The sequence below is a fragment of the Nerophis ophidion genome, linkage group LG07 (genome assembly GCF_033978795.1).
Source record: "Nerophis ophidion isolate RoL-2023_Sa linkage group LG07, RoL_Noph_v1.0, whole genome shotgun sequence".
Taxonomy (NCBI): Eukaryota; Metazoa; Chordata; class Actinopteri; order Syngnathiformes; family Syngnathidae; genus Nerophis; species Nerophis ophidion.
The window spans coordinates 77,558,753-77,582,598 of NC_084617.1; the positions used below are offsets into that span (position 1 = coordinate 77,558,753).

The 23,846-nt window shown below is 43.2% G+C and overlaps 1 protein-coding gene across 4 annotated transcripts in view; it reads left to right on the forward strand.

The window, feature by feature from the left end:
• The first annotated feature begins 1,124 nt into the window (after positions 1-1,124).
• msi1b (musashi RNA binding protein 1b) overlaps positions 1,125-23,846 on the forward strand; it is a 62,233-nt gene continuing 39,511 nt past the window's right edge. The window contains exons 1-4 of one of the 4 annotated variants that reach the window (XM_061907218.1): positions 1,125-1,390; positions 1,624-1,664; positions 1,825-1,906; positions 2,031-2,115. In XM_061907218.1, the coding sequence (XP_061763202.1) occupies positions 1,332-1,390; positions 1,624-1,664; positions 1,825-1,906; positions 2,031-2,115 (267 nt within the window). In that variant the 5' untranslated portion in view covers positions 1,125-1,331. Of the gene's footprint in view, positions 1,391-1,623; positions 1,665-1,824; positions 1,907-2,030; positions 2,116-19,147; positions 23,797-23,846 lie in introns of those variants that run through there. The other 3 variants (XM_061907217.1, XM_061907216.1, XM_061907219.1) reach the window with 3 other exon arrangements.

A 23,846-nucleotide genomic window follows, 5' to 3' on the forward strand; every position in this document is an offset into this window, starting at 1 on the left:
AGGCTGACGCCAATCTCCATTGACAGAAATGTTGTATTTTATTTTTTATTGAACACATTTTGCAACATTGGAAAACATTAGTAAAACGGAGGCTTCTCGGAGGGTGAGATACTTTGCAGTCATGGATTGACCCAATATCCAATCCACTTTATTTATATAGCACATTTAAACAACAATAACGTGTCCAAAGTGCTGCAGAGCCATGTTAAAAACAACATTATGCTCCACCAATGACTGAATAAAACAAAAAATAAATAAAAATAAAACAATATAAAAACAAATATGATTAAAAACTATTTTAAAGGGTAAAATCAATTAAAACAGTAAAATAAAAATCAAAGTGTATAAAAAACACAGAGGACAACAGAGGACAGAGGACCACACAACTCACATAGTGTTAAAAGCCAAAGAATAAAAGTGGGTCTTAAGACGAGACTTAAAACACTTTTTGAACATGGAGCAAATATGCCTGATTAGCACTCCAGAAAATCAATGAAATCAACAATGCTCACTATTGTGCATTCATGCACAGCATAAAACGTTTGGTGGACAAAATGAGACAAAGAAGGAGTGGCATGAAACTTAAAAAAAACTTTTTTCTGTGGCAGCATCGGAAAAAGTTAAGAACTACGATGAGTTCAAGGATCGCTGACATTAGTAGGACAAAACGGCGCTTTCCAAATACTCATCAGTGAAGCATGTATACTATAAACAGTGGGATTTCTAACAATTAGGAAGGTTTTTTTGTCATTTTTGTTCTCCTACAAAAAAAAAAAAAAAATTCTTCATCTTTTTCCATTTTCACACATCTCTGAAAGAAGTCCAGGGAGCCACTAGAGAGGCGCTAAAGAGTTGCTGACCCCTGATCTACAAAGATATAAAGAATTGCTATTGTGACATCTAGTGGACACATTTACAACAGCAGTTTCTTTCATTCAAAAGTTTCAGGTTCATTTTTATACTTGGCAAACTCATCCCGCGGGCTGAATAAAACCTGTTCTGCATGTTAGACAGATGGAAGTAAATCATTGTAGAAGATCATGTATGCTCTTATTTTATTTCATTTTCTTTTAAAGGTTTGTCCCAGAAGTGGCGCTCTGACTGATGGTGGTGCTGCGTCCCTTGCTGGTGGGATGGAGGAGAGACAGCAGAGAGGAGGAGGAGGAGGAAGAGGTGGAGTCTGGCCCAGCTCCCCTCTCTGACACCCTGGGCCAAACCTCTCACTCACTGTCCGCCTCTTCACCCACTAGCACACACACACACACACACACACTCACACGCGCGCACACACACTCACACACACACACTCAGCCATAGGGCCGGGACACGGAATGGATACGGAAGGGAGCCAGAGCAGCCTGTCCACTACGGACTCCCCTCACGACCCCTGGTAAGTTCAAATCAAAACTTTTTTCCTCTCCCAGTTTTGAGGAACAAGCCCGGCATTCTCCACCTCCTCCACACTGGGAGCCTTCATCTCACTGCTGCTGCTGCTGCTGCTGGTGCTGGTGGTGCACCTCCACTTTCAGCAACAACTTTGTTTGTGCTGCATGAGCGCACACACACACACACACACACACCTTCAACTCACTGCAAATATGAATATTCTCCTTCTTTTCACAGCAAAATGTTCATAGGGGGACTCAGCTGGCAAACCACGCAAGGTATAGCCTTTTTTTAGAATGAATGCTCCCATTCAGAACTCCCTTAGAAAAAGTGTTTTTTAGGCCAGTGACAAGACTGTCTCCTAATGATTGATTAAAGTTGACTTTAGTGCAGTATTTCTGTGCTGTTATCTAACGTGCGGCCTGCTTTGCCTCCCAGAGGGTCTGAAAGATTACTTCTGCAAGTACGGCGAGGTGAAGGAGTGTATGGTGATGCGAGATCCGGTTACTAAGCGCTCGAGGTGAGCTTGAAAGTTTATCTGTCCTCCGTGATTCCTCACTGCTCGTAAAATATCATTACGTGTCGACATAGTTTTCGCTGCAATTAATACCCCCCCCCCCCCTCCCCCCTCCTAATGTCTGCAGAGGCTTCGGATTTGTCACCTTTGTGGATCAGGCAGGCGTGGATAAAGTTTTGGCCCAAAGCCGGCATGAGTTGGACTCCAAAACAGTGAGTTCTCTGTTTTTTCCTTGATTGCTGGATTTTCTCATACTGTCCTGGAATGGTTAATACTCACATTTGGGAATTTTGCATGCTAAAGTGACAGAGAGACCCTCAAGAAAATGTCAATTTGCATAAAAATAACTGTGACGTCACTCTTTGTCGAGGAAGAGGGAAGTTTTTTCTTTTTCTTTGCCTGCTCTTTCTTCTCTGAATAAAAAGTTGGGCGAAGGCAACCTGAGAGCCTTAAAGAGGCAACAACAGCACAAAATAAACTCTTTGTGAGAAGCTTTAAGAGATAGTCGCTCGCCAGGTTCCAAAGCCCAACGTGGGTTGTTTTATTGGAGCATGTGTGCGTCAGTGATGAATGCGGGCCAGTCCAGGGAACAATGTGGCCCGCCAGTCGTCATAGGGACCGATGGCCCCCGCCTCCCCTCGGCGATGGGAGTGGTAATGGCGGCGTGTTGGGCACGGTGTTGGAATAAGGAGAGCGGGCTGCTTTCTTTTGCCCCGCTTTTGTGCACCCTCCTAAAAGTGAGGTGCTGCAGAAAGAAAGTAAAGTTGCACCTGAAACTTAAAGGGGACTTCTGATGATTTCAGTCAACATACATCCAGATAAAAAGGCTTTGTGGTACATTTTTGTAGGCCTCGGCGATACGGCCTAGGAATAAAATATCAGATTCTTTCATTAAAAAAACACCACTATCTCCAATTTTTTCCCCTACTTTTTAAAGCAGCCATTGAATACAAATGTCAGAGATATTTCAAAACAAGTTTTTCTATTATTTGACATCTTACTCTTAACAAGATTTGAATAATGTCCTTCTTTTTACATTACATATAAATAAACACGAGCATAACATGGAAATAGGAGTGTTGCACAGCCACTTTTCTTCTTGGCGGCCTAATTCACACGATGGTCGAGCAGCTTAAACGTAGCATTAAAAGAAGTGAGTGTTGTAGTCCTTCAAACAGAGACAGGAACTAGCATTCATAGTGTCCCGAAAGAAGTGGCTCATAAAGTCAGGGAAAAGACAAAAGTGCGTTGAAGGAAATGACTCTTAAAAATATCACTGTCATCATCTTGTGGAATACAATCGGACAGCTCGTGTCTGCAGTGATCACTTTGTAAAATGTCTCTTTGAACATTTGATTTGTTTGAGAAACTTTCTGTGATGCGATCCAGTTAGTCGTGTTTGACAGCAGAACAAAACATAAAGAAATGACAATAGATCGCATTAGTTTTGGTTCTTTTGTGGTTGTTACGCCTGAATATAACTAGGAAGACCTGCTCATGCAAATAAACTAACGTCATGATAAGTCCTAGTAATAAATATTGTGATTGTTGGTCCAATCCACCGTATTTTCATTGTCGCTTTTCAAAAAATAAATTCAAAACGTAATGGAAAGCCGAGTGCTTTATTCCACACGGATGACCACTTTATTGTATCTTTAGTTACATTTGTTAGCATCAAGAAAATATCCTTAATAGTATTCATAAAATAGATGAATAAATGTCAAGTAGGCTCAACAGCATATACTGAATCTTGGTATCGCTAGCAAACATTGCTGAAGAAGAGGACATGTACAGCTAAATAATGAGACAATGTATACTTCACATCATAAAAACAACTGCAGACTTGAATTGTAGATGAGGCTAATATTTGCTGCAGGAAATCAACTGCAAACAAAAGTACCATTTTTCTCATTAGCATCACGATCACAGCACTTATGTCAATCAAGTACGTTAGCCATGCATGAATAGATCCAATTCTAACTTGGTCTTTCACCAATTAATGCTTACTTCTTTTTAGATTAAATATAAATACTAGTATACTTTTTATAGAATAATTTTCAAAGAAGTAAATGAAGATCTCCCCCTGTCCGGAATAAAAATGCTTGCAACATTGCACGTTGCATGCAAACAAATAACATCCAACATTGGGAGTGCAAACTTAAAACTTCTGTCCTGAATAAAATACCTCTGTGAATAAAAATGTGGTACATTATCATAAATTGTATGCAAATAAGTCATCAAGGTAAACATTGAGAGGATTATAGTTTCAGTGAGTGGATAAAGTAAACACAACATTTTTCATTCAGGCATCTTGGCGGTGTGCTGAGCGACTCCTTTCCTGCTATCATCATATTCACCTGCTGTCAATGATGCCACCCACTTTGTTTGTTGTTGCGGTCTCCTTCCCCTCGTAAAGAGTCACATTTTCCCGCTTCGGTGTCAGATGCTGGAATAAATGTGTTGCGCTGACAAACTTTGCAAAGTGCAGTAACTCGTTGCCACAAAAGCAAACTACTGACAAAACTTTTCCTTTCTTTGGAACAAACGTCGCGCCCTTGTTAGCGTTAGCATTGGCCATGTTTTGCCATGTGTGTAAATTAACGCTACGGGGATACGGGGGAGCGTGAAAGCTAAATCTCGCCATAAGTACACCACCCCATAAAAAAGTGTAAGAATGTTATACCTTCGTTTTTGTTAATAATCTGTTCTAAAATGTAAAGGAGAACACTAAATGGTCGCTAGTGTGTGAATGAGATGGCCACTTGTCCAGGGTGTACGCCGCCTTCCGCCCCAATGCAGCTGAGATATGTTCCAGCACCCCCCGCTACCCTAAAAGGGACAAGCGGTAGAAAAATGGATGGATGGATGGAACTGTAAATTTTTCCTCAAAAAAATTATGTAAATCCTATTAATCAATTCCAAAAGTATTACTGCAAAACACATTTTTATGGAGAATGATACTTTTAGATGCAGAAAACAATGTCAAATACATATCAATGATGAAATAAATGTTTAAATTGACCTTCACGTTGACCTTTATTGAAGACTAGTGGTGGTAATGAGCGGCGAGGGAGGAGATGGGAGCGCCACTTTTGCACTTTGCCCACCAGTTTGTTTTTTCTCTTCAATTCAAGGTTGCTTCTCAACTTCTTTATCAAAGTGCACACAAGTGCAACTTTCTCTGGCCCGACAGAGACTTATTTTGTGGCCGCACTCAATAAAGACAGACTGAGTAGTTTTGTCCAAAAACTCATCTTGTACCAAAAGTAAGTTGTATGAAAAGTGAGGTACACCCAAATAATGATGAAGTTAACTGCTGGAAGAGCAGGGAATTATTCGACGTCGCTTACAAACTTATGTTACTTGTCGAAAGTACAGTCGTGGTCAATAGTTTACGTACACTTGTAGAGAACATGATGTCATGGCTGCCTTGACTTTACAATCATTTCTACAACTCTTGTTTTTTTGTGATGTAGTGATTGGAGCACATACTTGTTGCTCACAAAAAAAAAATTCATGAAGTTTGCTTCTTTTATGAATTTATTATGAAAATGTGAGCAAATCTGCTGGGTCAAAAGTATACATACAGCAATGTTCATATTTGCTTACATGTCCCTTGGCAAGTTTACTTGCAATAAGGAGCTTTTGGTAGCCATTTGGGCAGCACGGTGGAAGAGGGGTTAGTGTGTCTGCCTCACAATACGAAGGTCCTGAGTAGTCCTGGGATCTTTCTGTGTGGAGTTTGCATGTTTTCCCGGTGAATGTGTGGGTTCTCTCCGGGTACTCCGGCTTCCTCCCACCTCCAAAGACATGCACCTGGGGATAGGCCCCTCCAACCTCCAAAGACACGCACCTGGGGATAGGCCCCTCCCACCTCCAGGGACATGCACCTGGGGATAGGCCCCTCCCACCTTCAAAGACATGCACCTGGGGATAGGCCCCTCCCACCTCCAGGGACATGCACCTGGGGATAGGCCCCTCCCACCTCCATAGACACGCGCCTGGGGATAGGCCCCTCCCACCTCCAAAGACATGCGCCTGGTGGATAGGCCCCTCCCACCTCCAAAGATATGCACCTGGGGATAGGCCCCTCCCACTTCCAAAGACATGCACCTGGGGATAGGCCCCTCCCACCTCCAAAGACATGCACCTGGGGATAGGCCCCTCCCACCTCCAAAGACATGCAGCTGGGGATAGGCCCCTCCCACCTCCAAAGACATGCACCTGGGGATAGGCCCCTCCCACCTCCAAAGACATGCACCTGGGGATAGGCCCCTCCCACCTCCAAAGACATGCACCTGGGGGTAGGTTGATTGGCAACACTAAATGGTCCCTAGTGTGTGAATGTTGTCTGTCTATCTGTGATGAGGTGGCGACTTGTCCATGGTGTACCCCGCCTTCCGCCCGATTGTAGCTGAGATAGGCACCAGCGACCCCCCGTGACCCCAAAAGGAATAAGCGGTAGAAAAATGGATGGTAACCATCCACAAGCTTCTGCTTCAATTTTTCACCACAAAATTGCTGCAGTTCAGCTAAATGTGTTGCTTTTCTGACATGGACTTGTTTCTTCAGCATTGTCCACACCTTTAACTCAGGACTTTGGGAAGGCCATTCTAAAACCTTCATTCTAGCCTGATTTGGCCTTTCCTTGACCACTTTTGATATGTGTTTGGGGTCATTGTTCTGTTGGAACACCCAACTGCGCCCAAGACCCAACCTCCAGGCTGATGACTTTAGCTTGTCCTGAAGAATTTGGACCTAATCCTCCCTTTTCATTGTCCCATTTAAAGCAGCAGTTCCATTGGCAGCAAAACAGGCCCAGAGCATAATACTACCACCACCATGCTTGACAGTAGTTATGGTGTTCCTGGGATTAAAGGCCTCACCTTTTCTCCTCCAAACATATTGCTGGCTATTGTGGCCAAACAGATTCTTTTTTGTTTCATCTGACCACAGAATTTTCCTCCAGAAGGTCTTATCTTTGTCCATGTGACGTCAGCACGTTGGTTCACATCTTCAGTAGAGACATAATAAATTCGTAAAAGAAGCAAACTTCATGAATATTTTTTGTGAGCAACAAGTATGTGCTCCAATCACTACATCACAAAAAATAAGAAATGATTGGAAAGTCAAGACAGCCATGACATGATGTTCTTTACAAGTGTACGTAGACTTTTGACCAGGACTGGGAATAAAACTTTATGGTCAATGAAGAGAAATGGAATGACTTGTGTGTTTGCTGCTCTATAGTGTCACTTGCAGGCTCAGGCCTGTGACACTTTGTGCCATCATGCTTGGACGCCACTAAATCTCCATGGGGTTTGTTTCCATAGCGACACCCCCCCCCCCCACCCCCCACCCCCCACCCCCACTTCCCCGCGGTTGAAGAATGGCTCTTTCACACCAGGATAAAAAAGGCAGATAACAATGCACATCAATTACAATTATTTCTTGGAAACCACAAGGCGGCGTGTAGAAGTCGGGGAGAGTGAAAGTCATCGAGATCGTCTTTGAAAATATATTCTCTGCCGCCTGTTAGAAGGGAGCGGAGAAGGACTTTTCGAGACCCCCCGCCCCCCCGGCCCCTCATTCTTACAGGTTGTCCTGTTTGAGAGCCGAAGAGAAAAGCTTCTCCAGTGGCAACGCAAAGAATGTTGCCATGCTGAGGCCGGCTCAATTGCTGGCGGGCTGAGCGGGTCTTTGCACGGCGGTGAGGCTGCAGAGCACACACACCATGGGTTGCCATCGCCAGCACAGACAGCAAGTGCATGGCATCGCCGACATGGGCGTGACCGCTACCTTGTGAGCCACCTGCAAACTGTAAAACAGTGTCTTGGCACATTTGTTGGAGCAAAGTTTCCATTGGCAGCGCTCATGCAGTGTTGGAGGAAAGACAACAGGGGCCGAGCAGGATCACCAAGTCTGTGCTTAGTGTGTCTCTCCTGCCTAATAGGATTGCACTCAACAGGCTTCAGCTGCCCAGTCCAGTGTTGCATTAAGTAGGACTCTCCATTGAAAATATTCGCCCTTCAAATTCTTTGTTTAGGCCGGGGGTGTCCAAACTTTTTCCACTGAGGGCCACACACTGAAAAACCAAAGCAAGCTGGGGCAATTTTGATATTTTAAATTTCAAAAACCAATACAATCTATGTATAAAAATATACATTTAGGCCTCCACTCAGACTTGATCTTGGGGACGCCAAAGGGTTTTAGTCACAAAAATATTGAAAATGTGTCGTTATTCAGTATTATTATTATTATAGGCTTAAATCTCTAGATCAACATTAGGTCTATCTGTCAATATAACATTTAAAAAAAAATGAAGCTGAATGCTCTTTTTGTCAAAGAAAACAATTTTTTTAATAGAAAAACTCAAAATATGCAATATTTTCACCCAATAACATCTTTAAGTGGAATATTTGAGATTATATAATAATTGTAGCTTTAAAAAGGTCAATAAATCACAACATTGATTTTAAAGTCCTACTGAAAGCCACTACTAGCGACCACACAGTCTGATAGTTTATATATCAATGATGAAATATTAACATTGCAACACATGCAAATACAGCCTTTTTAGTTTACTAAATTGGAATTTTAAATTTCCCGCGAAGTATCCTGTTGAAAACGTCGCGGAATGATGACGTGTGCGCGTGACGTCAACGGTTGTAGCGGACATGTTCTTCCAGCCCGAGCCAAGCTATAAGTAGTTTGCTTTAATCGCAGAATTCCACAGTATTCTGGACATCACTGTTGCTGAATCTTTTGCAATTTGTTCAATTAATAATGGAGACGTCAAAGAAGAAAGATGTAGGTGGGAAGCGGTGTATTGCAGCTGCCTTTAGCAACACAAACACAGCCGGTGTTTCCTTGTTTACATTCCCGAAGGTGAAGCTTTACTATGGAACAGAGCGGTCAAGCGAACATGGTTTCCAATTGTGCTAATGAGTCGGCTCTTACCATAGACATGAGCGGAGCTTGCGTCCTCCTGCAGCTGCGGACAATTACCTCTCCCATTGGAGACACTGGCAGTCACCACACCCGTGGCCACACCCCTCCGACTTTCAGGTACCATATAATCTCACTAGAACACTAGTAACACAATAAGCAGATAAGAGATTTTCCAGAATTATCCTAGTAAATGTGTCTAATAACATCTGAATCGCTCCCACTGCCCTCGCCATTTTTATTTTTATTTTTTATTTTTTCTAGTCCTTCACTCTCACTTTCCTCATCCATGAATCTTTCAGCCTCGCTAAAATTAATGGCGAAATCGTCGCTTTCTCGGTCCGAATCGCTCTCCATGCTGGTGGCCATGATTGTAAACAATGTTCAGATGTGAGGAGCTCCACAACCCGTGACGTCACGCGCACATCGTCTGCTACTTCCGGTACAGGCAAGGCTTTTTTATTAGCGACCAAAAGTTGTGAACTTTATCGTGGATGTTCTCTACTAAATCCTTTCAGCAAAAATATGTCAATATCGCGAAATGATCAAGTATGACTCATAGAATGGAGCTGCTATCCCCGTTTAAATAAGAACATCTCATTTCAGTAGGCCTTTAATTCATTATTATTTTTTGAGCACTAACACTTAAAAAAAATCACACTAAAATTATTGGGGATCCAAAAGGGTCCTACTCTTTAAAGTGTTAAAAGATCAATTATAATTATTTTGCTTACTTTTAACACAATAATCTCAAGATCAACTTAAGATCTATCCGTCAATTATAAGTTTTATTGTTGTTTATGTTTTTTGTTTGTTCGTTTTAAAACAAAAATGTGTGGCAAACACAAAATATGCAACATTTTGTACAAAACATATCTCAAAGTGGAATATTTAATGTGAGGTAATTGGTTCCTTGAATAGGTCAATAATTCATCATGACATTGATTTTGATTCATTATTTTTTAAAGAAAGAAACAGCCTGCATGGCAGCTTTGTGTTATCAGAGTCAAAATTACAACATTTTCTTGATAAATTTCACCTGTTTGCACTTTTATACCACTGTTTATGTTTTGTATTTTTTTATCGTATTTTTATAACGTGCCGTTGGGCCGTTAAAAAATTCCCTGCGGGCCGCAAATGGCCCCCGGGCAGCACTTTGGACATCCCTGGTTTAGGCACAATGAAATCGCTACTTTAACCAAGCCCGAAAAAAAGTCCCAGAGTTTGGTAAAGGGGGAACTTTTTTGGAATTTTGCCTATAATTCACAATCATTATGAGAAATAATAACACGTGTCTTTTTTGAAGCATTCTAACTTGTTAATAGAAGTCTGCTTACAATGTGTCTGTTATTTTTATTCCAACCATAAAACCCAATACATTTTCTTTTGGTGTCCTGAATATTAGCCAAGTGTGAGCAATATTCTTATTTATTATAAGCGCTAACTACACTGCAAAAAGTCAGTGTTCAAAATCAAGAAAAAAACCCACAAAAATGAGGGGTATTTTAATTGAACAAAGCAAAATGATCTGCCAATAGAACAAGAAAATTTGGCTTGTCAAAACTTTCCAAAACAAGTCAAATTAGTTAACCTCAATGAACCCACAAAATACATTAACAGAAGTATATTCTCACTAATAACAAGAGCAGAAAAAAATTAGACCTTTTTGCTCAGTGTGTTGAAAACTATTCTTAAATGAAGTAAATGCTAGTGTCATTATTTTGACATAATGATATGTGCTCTGCCTCATGATTTTTTTTTTTTCATGCTTGAAGAAATTATTACTTAAAAAAAGTAGTTGTATACTTGTGTTGACGACACAGCGTTGCAACATTTGATATTTTAGTTTCAAGCATGTTTTACTCAATATAGCTCATCAAATCTCAGGAACAAGCTGTAATATCTTACTGAGATCATTTAGGACCAAAACACTTAAAACAAGTAAAACACTCCAACATAAAATCTGCTTAGTGAGAAGAATAATCTCATCAGACAGAAAATAAGCAAATATCAGCCTTATTTGAGATATTTCAGCTTACTTAGATTTCAGTTTTTGCAGTATATCGACCTACATTAGCGGCACGAGGATCAGAGGGAGGTATATTGACATCATCAGCTGGTGAGCTGCTTTCTCGCCTTGGAGCTGGTGAAAATGTATTCTTGATGATAAATAATGCCTCTCACCTTCGTAGTAAAATGATGTAGACACAAACTGAGAAGATAGTACACTTTGACAGCCAACTTAGACCAGGAAATGGAAAAATAGAATAAAAAAGACCTGAAAAGACAGGTTCCACACCTTTTTTTGCCGCAAAGATTACGAGTCATTCTTCATCCAAACAGGAGTCCTAACAGTTGGGCATCCCAGTCAGAGCAGACATTGTACAGTAAGTGATGTTTTATTATGTTTGTTGGCTTTCATGATGCATAAATACTGTACATATACAGCGTGTACATAAAATGTTGACAGAAGTGTTTGGGATGTTTTTTAAGCGCTTTTTAGGCAGATTAGAGCGACTCCGGTCGAGTGCATTGGAAGCAGACTTTTGCTGGCATTTATTTACGAGTGAGAATGCAGTAAATAATAAGAACATATGTGGTACTGTTTTACATAAAGATTGTGCTTGATAGGCAACGTTCCAAAAAAAAGTGCAATTCCCCTTTAAGTCTGACTCCGGTCCCCAACTCATCTCCAAAGGGAAAAAGCATTCGGCCATTCTCTGAATAGCAAAATGTGGACAGGCGCCATTTTGTATGAAAAAATATTTTTCAGCATTCTCCCAAGCACTGAGAACTCGGGCTGTCCTTGACTGAATAAACAAATATGCTGCAACACTTATGTGTAAATATCCTTCCATCCATCCATCCATTTCCTACCGCTTGTCCCGTTCGGGGTGGCTGGGAGGGGGACCTGGAGCCTATCTCCGCTGCATCAGGCGGAATAGTGTAACAGTGCCCCCCCCACGAAGGAGAGGGGGGCAGCGCAGAAAAGAAACGGCAGATCAACTGGTCTAAAAGGGGATCTATTTAAAGGCTAGAGTATACAGATGAGTTTTAAGATGGGACTTAAATGTTTCTACTGAGGTAGCATCTCCAACTGTTACCGGGAGGGCATTCCAGAGAACTGGAGCCCGAACGGAAAACGCTCTATAGCCCACAGACTTTTTTTGGGCTCTGGGAATCACTTTTAAGGTAGAGTTCTTTAAAAGCAGATTTGTTGCCGGGACATATGGTACAATACAGTCTGCAAGATAGGAGGGAGCTAGACCGTGTAGTATTTTATACCTAAGTTGTAAAAGCTTAAGGCCAAATAGTGAGTTGCTATTCAATCACCCAAAAAGTCTGCTCTGATCTTCAAAACCTCTTCCCTCCATGACATGCACCTGTGTGACATGCACCTGTGTGACATGCACCTGTGTGACACTTCTGCATGCAGCAGTCTTGCTACATTATTGCAAACACATTGAGCTGATTTCCTTTTTTGTTTTGTGATAGTGCATTCATCCCTGGACACGTGTAGTCCACCTCACAGGACATGTAGTCCACCTCACAGGACACATGTAGTCCACCTCACAGGACACATGTAGTCCACCTCACAGGACACATGTGATCCACCTCACAGGACACATGTGGTCCACCTCACAGGACACATGTAGTCCACCTCACAGGACACGTGTAGTCCACCTCACAGGACACATGTAGTCCACCTCACAGGACGTGTAGTCCACCTCACAGGACACATGTGGTCCACCTCACAGGACACGTGTGGTCCACCTCACAGGACACATGTAGTCCACCTCACAGGACACATGTGGTCCACCTCACAGGAGATGTAGTCCACCTCACAGGACATGTAGTCCACCTCACAGGACATGTAGTCCACCTCACAGGACATGTAGTCCACCTCACAGGACTTGTGTAGTCCACCTCACAGGACTTGTGTAGTCCACCTCACAGGACACGTGTAGTCCACCTCACAGGACATGTAGTCCACCTCACAGGACACGTGTAGTCCACCTCACAGGACATGTAGTCCACCTCACAGGACATGTAGTCCACCTCACAGGACACATGTAGTCCACCTCACAGGACATGTAGTCCACCTCACAGGACATGTAGTCCACCTCACAGGACATGTAGTCCACCTCACAGGACTTGTGTAGTCCACCTCACAGGACACGTGTAGTCCACCTCACAGGACATGTAGTCCACCTCACAGGACACGTGTAGTCCACCTCACAGGACATGTAGTCCACCTCACAGGAGATGTAGTCCACCTCACAGGACATGTAGTCCACCTCACAGGACACATGTAGTCCACCTCACAGGACATGTAGTCCACCTCACAGGACACGTGTAGTCCACCTCACAGGACACGTGTAGTCCACCTCACAGGACACGTGTAGTCCACCTCACAGGACATGTAGTCCACCTCACAGAACATGTAGTCCACCTCACAGGACACGTGTAGTCCACCTCACAGGACATGTAGTCCACCTCACAGGACATGTAGTCCACCTCACAGGACATGTAGTCCACCTCACAGGACATGTGTAGTCCACCTCACAGGACATGTAGTCCACCTCACAGGACACATGTAGTCCACCTCACAGGACATGTAGTCCACCTCACAGGACATGTGTAGTCCACCTCACAGGACATGTAGTCCACCTCACAGGACACGTGTAGTCCACCTCACAGGACATGTAGTCCACCTCACAGGACACGTGTAGTCCACCTCACAGGACACGTGTAGTCCACCTCACAGGACATGTAGTCCACCTCACAGGACATGTAGTCCACCTCACAGGACATGTAGTCCACCTCACAGGACATGTAGTCCACCTCACAGGACATGTAGTCCACCTCACAGGAGATGTAGTCCACCTCACAGGACATGTAGTCCACCTCACAGGACACGAGTAGTCCACCTCACAGGACACGTGTAGTCCGCCTCACAGGAGATGTAGTCCACCTTACAGGACACGTGTAGTCCGCCTCACAGGACACATGTGGTCCGCCTCACAGGACACGTGTAGTCCACCTCACAGGACACGTGTAGTCCACCTCACAGGACACGTGTAGTCCACCTCACAGGAGATGTAGTCCACCTCACAGGAGATGTAGTCCACCTCACTTGGACTCACAGGACATGTAGTCCACCTCACAGGAGATGTAGTCCACCTCACAGGACACGTGTAGTCCACCTCACAAGACGTGTAGTCCACCTCACAGGACATGTGTAGTCCACCTCACAGGACATGTAGTCCACCTCACAGGACATGTAGTCCACCTCACAGGAGATGTAGTCCACCTCACAGGACACGTGTAGTCCACCTCACAGGAGATGTAGTCCACCTCACAGGACACGTGTAGTCCACCTCACAGGACACGTGTAGTCCACCTCACAGGACACGTGTAGTCCACCTCACAGGACATGTAGTCCACCTCACAGGACATGTAGTCCACCTCACAGGACATGTAGTCCACCTCACAGGACATGTGTAGTCCACCTCACAGGACGTGTAGTCCACCTCACAGGAGATGTAGTCCACCTCACAGGACATGTGTAGTCCACCTCACAGGACATGTGTAGTCCACCTCACAGGACATGTGTAGTCCACCTCACAGGACATGTAGTCCACCTCACAGGACATGTAGTCCACCTCACAGGAGATGTAGTCCACCTCACAGGACATGTGTAGTCCACCTCACAGGACACGTGTAGTCCACCTCACAGGACACGTGTAGTCCACCTCACAGGACACGTGTAGTCCACCTCACAGGACATGTGTAGTCCACCTCACAGGACATGTAGTCCACCTCACAGGACACGTGTAGTCCACCTCACAGGACACGTGTAGTCCACCTCACAGGACATGTAGTCCACCTCACAGGACATGTAGTCCACCTCACAGGACATGTGTAGTCCACCTCACAGGACACGTGTAGTCCACCTCACAGGACATGTAGTCCACCTCACAGGACATGTGTAGTCCACCTCACAGGACATGTAGTCCACCTCACAGGACATGTGTAGTCCACCTCACAGGACATGTAGTCCACCTCACAGGACATGTAGTCCACCTCACAGGACACGTGTAGTCCACCTCACAAGAGATGTAGTCCACCTCACAGGACACATGTAGTCCACCTCACAGGACACATGTAGTCCACCTCACAGGACATGTAGTCCACCTCACAGGACACATGTGGTCCCCCTCACAGGACATGTAGTCCACCTCACAGGACATGTAGTCCACCTCACAGGACACGTGTAGTCCACCTCAGAGGACATGTAGTCCACCTCACAGGAGATGTAGTCCACCTCACAGGACACGTGTAGTTCACCTCACAGGACACGTAGTCCACCTCACAGGACGTGTAGTCCACCTCACAGGACACATGTGGTCCACCTCACAGGACATGTAGTCCACCTCACAGGACATGTAGTCCACCTCACAGGAGATGTAGTCCACCTCACAGGACACGTGTAGTTCACCTCACAGGACATGTAGTCCACCTCACAGGACACATGTGGTCCACCTCACAGGACATGTAGTTCACCTCACAGGACACATGTAGTCCACCTCACAGGACATGTAGTCCACCTCACAGGACATGTAGTCCACCTCACAGGACATGTAGTTCACCTCACAGGACACATGTAGTCCACCTCACAGGACATGTAGTCCACCTCACAGGACATGTAGTCCACCTCACAGGACATGTAGTCCACCTCACAGGACATGTAGTCCACCTCACAGGACATGTAGTCCACCTCACAGGACATGTAGTCCACCTCACAGGACATGTAGTCCACCTCACAGGACATGTAGTCCACCTCACAGGACACTTTAATGAATCCAGCCAGTGTCTAATGTCCACTATGTCTTCCCCGCTCATGTCTGATTTTGTTTGCTTGTGTGTGTTTGTTTGTGAATGTGCACAGGAGTGTTGGCCACCAGGAGGCTTGGTGACCGGAGGTGACTATCAGTGTAGTTTAGCCTCTTTAGAAACTAAACCGTAGACTCTGCATCTGATCCTCCAGTCTTAGCCTTTAGTCTTCTCACTCTTTAGACGTGAAACCATTTTTTTTTCTCCAAAAACTGGAGTGGCGTTGGAGTAGGAGCCCAGGCTGTGGTCCTCATTCCAGTAAAGGCATGTGATTTACCATAGAGGCCCTAGAGCTCTACTGTACTCTACTGTAGTCTCACTTCACCCTGTCATGGCTGCAACTAATCTTAGTCTTTGTTAGTGTAACAGCAGCACAGTGCTAGTCTAGTTGATCTCTGCCTCTGTTAGATCAGTAAATGCCAACTACAGCCTGTCTATGTTTGCATTCTCCTGGCGTGGTGCTGCTCGCTCTCCATCTATTAGTACCTTTTTTTTGTAGTTCTAAAGTGATTACACAACGACCAAAGTTAATCTTGAACCTTAAAAGGGACCTCTGGTGGTTTTAATCCACATCTAAAACTCTTCCATGTTCAAAAGCCACACGCAGTCAAGTTGTCACCTTGTGTAAAAGCTAAATAAAAAGAGAATACAACAAATCCTTTTCAACTTATATTCAATTGAATAGACAGCAAAGACAAGATATTTCATCTTCACACTGAGAAACTTTATTTTTTATTGTGCAAATGATCATGAACTTCGAATGTAATGGCAGCAACACATTGCAAAAAAGGCATTTTTACCAGTGTGTTACATGGCCTTTCCTTTTAACAACACTCAGTAACTGAGGAGACACATTTCTGAAGTGGAATTCTTTCCCATTCTTGCTTGATGTACAGCTTAAGTTGTTCAACAGTCTCCCTTCTCACATTTTAGCCTTTTGAACTTTGTGCCTAGAACAATCCGGATGGTTCTTTTCCTCCTTGGTCCACAGTTTCCAAAAACAATTTGAAATGTGGACTTGTCAGAACACAGAACACTTTTCCACTTTGCATCAGTCCATCTTTGATCAGCTCAGGCCCAGCGAAGGTGGCGGCGTTTCTGGGTGTTGTTGATAAATCGCGTTGACTTTGCACAGTAGAGTTTTAACTTGCACTTACAGATGCAGCAACCAACTGTAGTTACTGACATTGGTTTTATGAAGTGTTCCTGAGCCCATGTGGTGATATCCTTTACATGTTGATGTCGCTTTTTGATGCAGTACCGCCTGAGGGATCCAAGGTGCGTAAATACATGGCTTACGTGCAGTGATTTCTCCACAATCTCTGAACCTTTTGATGATATTACAGAGTGTAGATGGTGAAATCCCTAAATTCCTTGCAATAGCTGCTTGAGAAATGTTGTTCTTAAACAATTTGCTCAGGCATTTGTTGACAAAGTGGTGACCCTCGCCCTGTTCTTGTTTGTGAACGAGTGAGCATTTCATGGAAGCTGCTTTTATAGCCAATCATGGCACCCACCTGTTCCCAATTAGCCTGCTCACCTGTGGGATGTTCCAAATCAGTGTTTGATGAGCATTCCTCAACTGTCTTAGTCTTTTTTGCCACTTGTCCCAGCTTTTTTGAAACATGTTGCAGGCATCTAATTCCAAATGAGCTAATATTTGCAAAAAATAAGAACATTTCCCAGTGTGAACGTTAAGTATCTTGTCTTTGCAGTCTGTTCAATTGAATATAAGTTGGAAATGATTTGTTGTATTCTCTTTTTATTTAGCATTTACACAAGGTGACAACTTCACTGCTTTTGGGCTTTGTAGTTCAGATAATATTTAGTGCACTATTGCAGGGATATTCCACTAAATCGTTTTGCTGGCGACATTTCTGGGAGGGCCGTACTCCTCCCTTCAATATTAGCCTTTTTTTGTATATTTGAAAGAACCAGCGTCCTCTACAGTAGACATTTGATTTTGGTCCATTTATTCTGTCAGAGTTAACTCTCAGCTGTTTTTAAGGACCTTCTCCAAATACAGCTAATCAAAGATCATCTCTATGATACGACTCCAGTATTTTTTAAGAATAAGTTGCAAAAATGTGAGTTTTCCAACTGAACTCAGGGGCCACCAGTTAAATAACCCGCATGAGAAAAAAGAGAGGAGTTGGAACTGAGCCTTGAGAAAAACGACTATCGAGGTTGAAGACATGACGACTGACTGCATCTGACGTGAACAAGCTGCAGCAACACGGTAGTTACATAAACCACACTACGGAAATGAATGATAGCTGCCAAAAAGGAGAGGACCTCTAGGGGTGCCTTGAGGAACGCCTCAGTTATGTCAATCACAAGTTCGAAGCCCGGTCTTCCAGGTCTGCTAGCAAGGTTAAAAGGTCAATGCAAGGATCTACCAAAGTGTTTACAGTTCCTCATACACCAGGAGCACTCTAGTGTTTTAGGAACTTGCTGCAAGAATATTTCTCTCCCAACTTTTAAACTGAACTTGGAGGCCGGTGCAGCGTCAATAGCGGCCCCTGCGCTGCCAGATGAATAGGACTTGTGCATTGGCCGTGCTTAGGTCTCTTTTCTTTGTTCCACAGTCACTTTGACAACTCTTCTTTTGAGTCTGTGTGCAAGATCTTAGATTCTGCAGGCGGTGCCTGATTGCAAATGAAATAACCATAATTTCGGATTATAAATCGCTCTGGAGTATACGTCGCACCGACCGAAAATGCATAATAAAGAAGGAAAAAAAACATATATACGTCGCACTGGAGTATAAGTCGCATTTTTGGGGGAAATGTATTTGATAAAATCCAACACCAAGAATAGACATTTGAAAGGCAATTTAAAATAAATAAAGAATAGTGAAGAACAGTCTGAATAAGTGTAGGTTATATGAGGCATAAATAAGCAACTGCTATGTTAACCTAACATATTATGGTAAGAGTCATTCAAATAACTATAACATATAGAACATGCTATAACTTTACCAAACTATCTCTCACTCCTAATCAATAAATCCCACGAAATCTTTTACGTCTAGTCTATTTCGTGAATGAGCTAAATAATATTATTTGATATTTTACGGTAATGTGTTAATAATTTCACACATAAGTCGCTCCTGAGTATAAGTCGCACACCCGGCCAAACTATGAAAAAAACTGTGACTTATAGTCCGAAAAATACGGTACCCTCATCATCATTTGTTTTCAAAATGTACACTCTTTTAATATATATATATATATATGTATATTTATACATATATATATATGTATATTTATACATATATATATATGTATATATATATATATATATATATATATATATATATATATATATATATATATATATATATACATCGCTATTTGTTTTTCCAGACACTGTCAAAAATAAACTTCACAAACATTATATACACTATATTGCCAAAAGTATTTGGCCACCTTCCTTGACTCACATATGAACTTGAAGTGCCATCCCATGGAATTGTCCAACATCTTTTGGTATCCTGGAGCATTCAAAGTTCCTTTCACTGAAACTAAATGGCCGAGCCGAACTCCTGAAAAACCAATACCACACCATAATTCCTCCTCCACCAAATTTCACACAGTCTGAAATGGAGCGTTCTCCTGGCAACCTCCAAAGCCAGACTGGTCCATCAGATTGCCAGATGGAAAAGTGTGATTCATCAGTCCAGAGAAGGCGTCGCCACTCCTCCAGAGTCCAGTGGCGACGTGCTTTACACCAGTGGTTCTCAAATGGGGGTACTTGAAGGTATGCCAAAGGGTAGGCGATATATATATTTTTTAATATTCTAAAAATAGCAACAATTCAAAAATCATTTTTAAATATATTTATTGAATAATACTTCAACAAAATATGAATGTAAGTTCATAAACTGTGAAAAGAAATGCAACAATGCAATATTCAGTGTTGACAGCTAGACATGTTCCATAAATATTGATGTTAAAGATTTCTGTTTTTGTGAAGAAATGTTTAGAAGTAAGTTGATGAATCCAGATGGATCTCTATTACAATCCCCAAAGAGGGCACTTTAAGTTGATTACTTCTATGTGAAGAAATCTTTATTCATAATCGAATCACTTGTTTATTTTTCAACAAGTTTTTAGTTATTTTTATATCTTTTTTCCCAAAATGTTGAAGAAAGACCACTACAAATGAGCAATATTTTGCACTGTTATACAATTTAATAAATCAGAAACTGATGACATAGTGCTGTATTTTACTTCTTTATCTCTTTTTTACAACCAAAAATGCTTTGTTCTGATTAGGGGGTACTTGAATTAATAAAATGTTCACAGGGGGTACATCAATCAATCAATGTTTATTTAGGGACGGCGTGGCGCAGTGGAAGAGTGGCCGTGCGCAACCCGAGGGTCACTGGTTCAAATCCCACCTAGAACCAACCTCGTCACGTCCGTTGTGTCCTGAGCAAGACACTTCACCCTTGCTCCTGATGGGTGCTGGTTGGCGCCTTGCATGGCAGCTCCCTCCATCAGTGTGTGAATGTGTGTGTGAATGTGGAAGTAGTGTCAAAGCGCTTTGAGTACCTTGAAGGTAGAAAAGTGCTATACAAGTACAACCCATTTATCATTTATATAGCCCCAAGTCACAAATGTCTCAAAGGACTGCACAAATCATTACGACTACAACATCCTCGGAAGAACCCACAAAAGGGCAAGGAAAACTCACACCCAGTGGGCAGGGAGAATTCACATCTAGTGGGACGCCAGTGACAATGCTGACTATGAGAAACCTTGGAGAGGATCTCAGATGTGGGCAACCCCCCCCCTCTAGGGGACCGAAAGCAATGGATGTGGAGCGGGTCTAACATGATACTGTGAAAGTTCAATCCATAGTGGCTCCAACACAGCCGCGAGAGTTCAGTTCAAGCAGATCCAAGACAGCAGCGAGAGTCCCATCCACAGGAAACCATCTCAAGCGGAGTCGGATCATTAGCGTAGAGATGTCCCCAACCGATACACAGGCGAGCGGTCCATACTGGGTCTCGACTCTGGACAGCCAGTACTTCATCCATGGTCATCGGACCGGACCCCCTCCACAAGGGAGGGGGGGACATAGGAGAAAAAAGAAAAGAAGCGGCAGATCAACTGGTCTAAAAAGGGAGTCTATTTAAAGGCTAGAGTATACAGATGAGTTTTAAGGTGAGACTTAAATGCTTCTACTGAGGTAGCATCTCCAACTGTTACCGGGAGGGCATTCCAGAGTACTGGAGCCCGAACGGAAAACGCTCTATAGCCTGCAGACTTTTTTTGGGCTTTAGGAATCACTAATAAGCCGGAGTCTTTTGAACGCAGATTTCTTGCCGGGACATATGGTACAATACAATCGGCAAGATAGGATGGAGCTAGACCGTGTAGTATTTTATACGTAAGTAGTAAAACCTTAAAGTCACATCTTAAGTGCACAGGAAGCCAGTGCAGGTGAGCCAGTACAGGCGTAATATGATTAAAAAAAACATCACTGAAAAAAGGTTGAGAAGCACTACATCCCACGCTTTGCATTGGACTTGCTGATGTTTGGAGCTCTGTAGTAACTGACTGTGCAGAAAGTCTTTCCCAAACTCTTCACTTTTCTTAGAAATAAAGTTGACTTTGGAATATTTAGGAGCAGGGAAATTTCAGGACTGGATTTGTTGCACAGGTAGCATCCTATGACAGTTCCACGCTGGAAATGACTAAGAGCGGCCCATTCTTTCACAAATGTTTGTAGATACAGTCTCCATGCCTAAGTGCCTGATTTGATACACTGGGCCAAGTGATTAGCACACCTGATTCTCATCATTTAGAAAGGTGGCCAAATACTTTTGGCAATATAGTGTAGATTCACCCGCTCACAAAGTTAGTCGCACTTACAGATCAATTCAGCCTCTGCATAAATCAACTGTTTCTAGCAGCCTTTATCAGTATCATTATGCATACACCAAGATTACATGAAAATAATATACTTTATCCTACTTTTTTTTTGTGCTTTCTCATATCATAAAACTCCGCCCCCTCTGTCTTGTCACTTTACTTCATATCTAAGTACATCCACTTCAGGCCACGTCACCACATAGCCAGACTGCAAAACCCCAGGAAATAAAGCCTCCAAAAGTGCATGAAAGCTCACGCCATAAAGCATGAGCTTTAAGATTGAACACGTGTTCAACTCCAGTTTCCAACGTCGTAACAACATCTAAGTCAGGAAAAAAATGAATTCCTTATAGGTCACCTTTATGCGAACCACGCAGGACCTCTGTAGGTGAGCTTGAGGGCACACCTTGTTGTCACAATTTGAAAGAGGCAGGAACAAAGTGTGCACCTTCTGTCAGTGTGCTGTGATTGACAGCTCCCTCTGTCAACCTAGCCCCGCCCCCGGCGCTCTGTCCGACACACTCCTCTCACAGAGGTGAGGTGTGTTTGTTACTGTGCTGCCCGTGTGACATTCCAGCACGTCACATGTCGCAGGGTGGTGGCGAGGGCAGCCGCTCTGGCAACGCGCGCACACCAAGAAATCAAACATGTTATTTTACATTTGTGCCGTAATGTCCTGTCCAGTTGTTTTCTCCTGACTTGAAACATCTGCCGTTACTTGTCGTCATTGGCTGCGTTTAAATTACTCAAATTGGGTGGTGTGGCGCAGTGGAAGAGTGGCCGTTCGCAACCCGAGGGTCCCTGGTTCAATCCCCACCTACTACCAACCTTGTCACCCTTGCTCCTGATGGGTGCTGGTTAGCGCCTTGCATGGCAGCTCCCTCCATCAGTGTGTGAATGGGTAAATGTGAAGTGAATTATATTTATATAGCGCTTTTTCTCTAGTGACTCAAAGCGCTTTACATGGTCAAACCCAATATCTAAGTTACATTTAAACCAGTGTGGGTGGCACTGGGAGCAGGTGGGTAAAGTGTCTTGCCCAAGCACACAACGGCAGTGACTAGGATGGTGGAAGCGGGAATCGAACCTGCAACCCTCAAGTTGCTGGCACGGCCACTCTACCAACCGAGCTAAACTGTGGAAGTAGTGTCAAAGCACTTTGAGTACCTTGAAGCTAGAAAAGCGCTATACAAATATATTTATCATTTATTTAAATTGTAAAATTCACACAAAGGTCAAGTTAAAGTAGCAATGATTGTCACACACACACACACACACACACACACACACACACACACACACACACACACACACACACACACACACACACACACACACACACACACACAAAAGCAAGCTGTGGCGAAATGATTCCCTGCATTTGACCCATCACCCTTGATCACGCCCTGGGAGGTGAGGGGAGCAGTGAGCAGCAGCATGGGCCGCACTCAGGAATCATTTTTGGTGATTTAACCCCCAATTCCAAGCCTTGATGCTGAGAGCCAAGCAGGGAGGTAATGGCTCCCATTTTTATAGTCTTTGGTATGACCCGTCCGGTGTGTCTGTGTGTGTGTGTGTGTGTGTGTGTGGGTGTGTGTGGTACATGAGCTCCGAAATGTGTGTTGATGTTCTTGACAGTGTCCACATTGACAAGCAACCTCACTACTAGAAACTTCTAACAAGACCTAAATGACATTTGTCTTTGGAAATCAGTTTTTACCAATATTTCAGAATTTGCATGAGTTTATGTTGAAAGAGTACACCATAGCTTTGAAACCTTGTTAATTCATGAGGTCTGCCTAGAACAGGGGTCGGCAACTCCTAGTGGCTCTCTGGAGCTTTTTCAAAAATGTATGAAAAATATAAGGGGAAAAAATATTTTAAAAATATGTTTTTGGTTTTATTATTGTTTCTGTAGGAGGACAAACATGACACAAACCTCCCTAATTGTTATAAAACACACTGTTTTTATTAAACATGCTTCACTGGTTCGAGTTTTTGGCGAGCGCCGTTTTGTCCTACTAATTTTGGCGGTCCTTGAACTCACCGTGGTTTGTTTACATGTATAACTTTCTCCGACTTTCTAGGACGTGTTTTATGCCACTTCTTTTTCTGTCTCATTTGGTCCACCAAACTTATAACGTTGTGCATGAATGCACAAAGGTGAGTTTTGTCGATGTTATTGACTTATGTGGAGTTTGCTAATCAGACAT